We start from the raw sequence: 1,875 nt of genomic DNA on the forward strand, positions 1-1,875 counted from the left end.
GAACGTGATTCCATGATGCAAATTCTGCTAATTCAACAATTAGAATTATCTATGAATTTGCTTTTTCATGGTATGGGATTGTAATTACTTGGTAACTGAAATCCAATGGTGTAACCGGGACAATAGCCGATGATCGTGGATCGTCTCCGTCCGATTTCACGAACGATTTAATCACGAATTAATAGATCGGTCGCGAAAGCGATCCCGGAGGTTGGTTAATTAATTGCGCGTATATATTTGCCGAGGGAAGCCAAATTAGTGGAATCCGTGCGGGCGCAGCTGATCTAAGACCGAACGCGTTGACTAGCCTGACCGTACACCCTCTCTCTCGTTCGATCCAACCCAAATGACGTGTCTCTTGTCTGTCTACTTCGTAGACATCTCCCAGAAATCCGCCAATGTTTCTCGATTATTGATTCCAATTCTACTCATGAAATACTTCAAAATTTATTCCTAAATAAATACTTAAAAATTTATTCGTAAATAAATACTTAAAAATATATTTCTTTAAAAATTGAAAATTATCTTATTTTTTGTTATCTTTATTTTTATTAAAATTGTATTATTAAATCATAGTATTTTAATTTGCAAAAGTCAGAGGGATGTGAAAAAGCGTTTAAGGACCACTGGTGTCCGTCATTAGCTCAAATGTACGTTTTAAAAGGTGAGATAAACAAACGAAATAGCGTACTTACTGTATAATCGGATGGTCCCGTCGGTCTCTCCGCGTGGATTTTTCGCAACGCACTTGTAGCTACCGTAATCCTCATCCTGAAAAACAAAATGGTAATGACGTTGAGATACAGTCTTGGTAAAAGCCGTTAGCCAACGCAGCGAACATTGTGATAATCTAAATGCATAACCCTTCTGAATGTGCATTACTGTGTCCTACTCTGCTACTTCGTACGTTCCAAAAGGTGTATTCTTTAATCATCTGATGGATGAATTAATCAAATATATTTATGCTCTGCAAATATAAATAGATAATATTTGACGAGATACCTCTTGCGGTGTAGACTGTACGAAGTTGACGTTGGTTTTTAGGCCAGAATGATTTCGTGTGAAAATAGTGGGTAACAGGAGATAGGAATGTGGGTCAAATGCATCCATCGATCCGCTCGTTACGTTTTATTCACGGATTTACGCCTTTCTCTTTCTTATTTTTACACAATACTTGATGATGATAAACTTTCCGAAATGATACGTGAATATCTATTATCATGATTTTTCTTATTCAATATCTGCATGATTATGTTAACGAAATTCTGAACTTCGGGATCTTTTCTGTCTTCACTCGTCCATCATGAATTTTTACTAACAATCAAAACTTGCAAGGTAATTTAGTTAAGCGAGTTACACTGGGGCTTGATTTATAAAGAACGGCCAAGTAGAACTAACTTGCTCGTTTGTACTTGTGAAATTCTCCTCCCGAGATGCATTTATTATTCCTTGTAAAACCGACGCTATAAAGAATCACGGAGGAATGGAGGGAAGCAGGCGAGTGAATAAAGGATATACGTATTTTCCTGGAGACGACGATACGGGGAAGTTTCTCCTTTACACGAACGTTTTAAGGATATCCCCTTTCCCATACGCGAAAATAATCTGCGTATAAATCTCGTGAGATATCGCGAAACTTTTCGAGTATCACCTGTTGGCTTCGCCACCGCCCCGCCCTTTGCAGCCCGGATAAAGTTAGGGTTACTAGATAAGAATTTTTCTCGATCCAGTGATAAAGTTTAGAGATCGTGACCCAGAAATCGAAATTTATTTAACACATTCTAATCAGGGTTGGAAGAAGTATTTATAACAATTATACATTTAAACATTTTACATAACCATGTTATTTTATTAATGTTGTAGTACTCCTTGGAA

At 37.2% G+C, this 1,875-nt stretch overlaps 1 protein-coding gene across 4 annotated transcripts in view; it reads right to left on the reverse strand.

Annotated features, from left to right (window-relative positions):
- LOC108632528 (lachesin) overlaps nt 1–1,875 on the reverse strand; it is a 268,437-nt gene that overhangs the window by 47,828 nt on the left and 218,734 nt on the right. For all 4 annotated transcript variants that reach the window (XM_026819746.1, XM_026819747.1, XM_018037179.2 and 1 more), the window contains one exon: nt 696–771. In XM_026819746.1, the coding sequence (XP_026675547.1) occupies nt 696–771 (76 nt within the window). The remainder of the gene's footprint in view (nt 1–695; nt 772–1,875) is intronic.

This window comes from Ceratina calcarata, unplaced genomic scaffold (genome assembly GCF_001652005.2).
Source record: "Ceratina calcarata isolate Rehan_Ccalc_2016 unplaced genomic scaffold, ASM165200v1 scaffold16.2, whole genome shotgun sequence".
NCBI classification, from domain to species: Eukaryota; Metazoa; Arthropoda; class Insecta; order Hymenoptera; family Apidae; genus Ceratina; species Ceratina calcarata.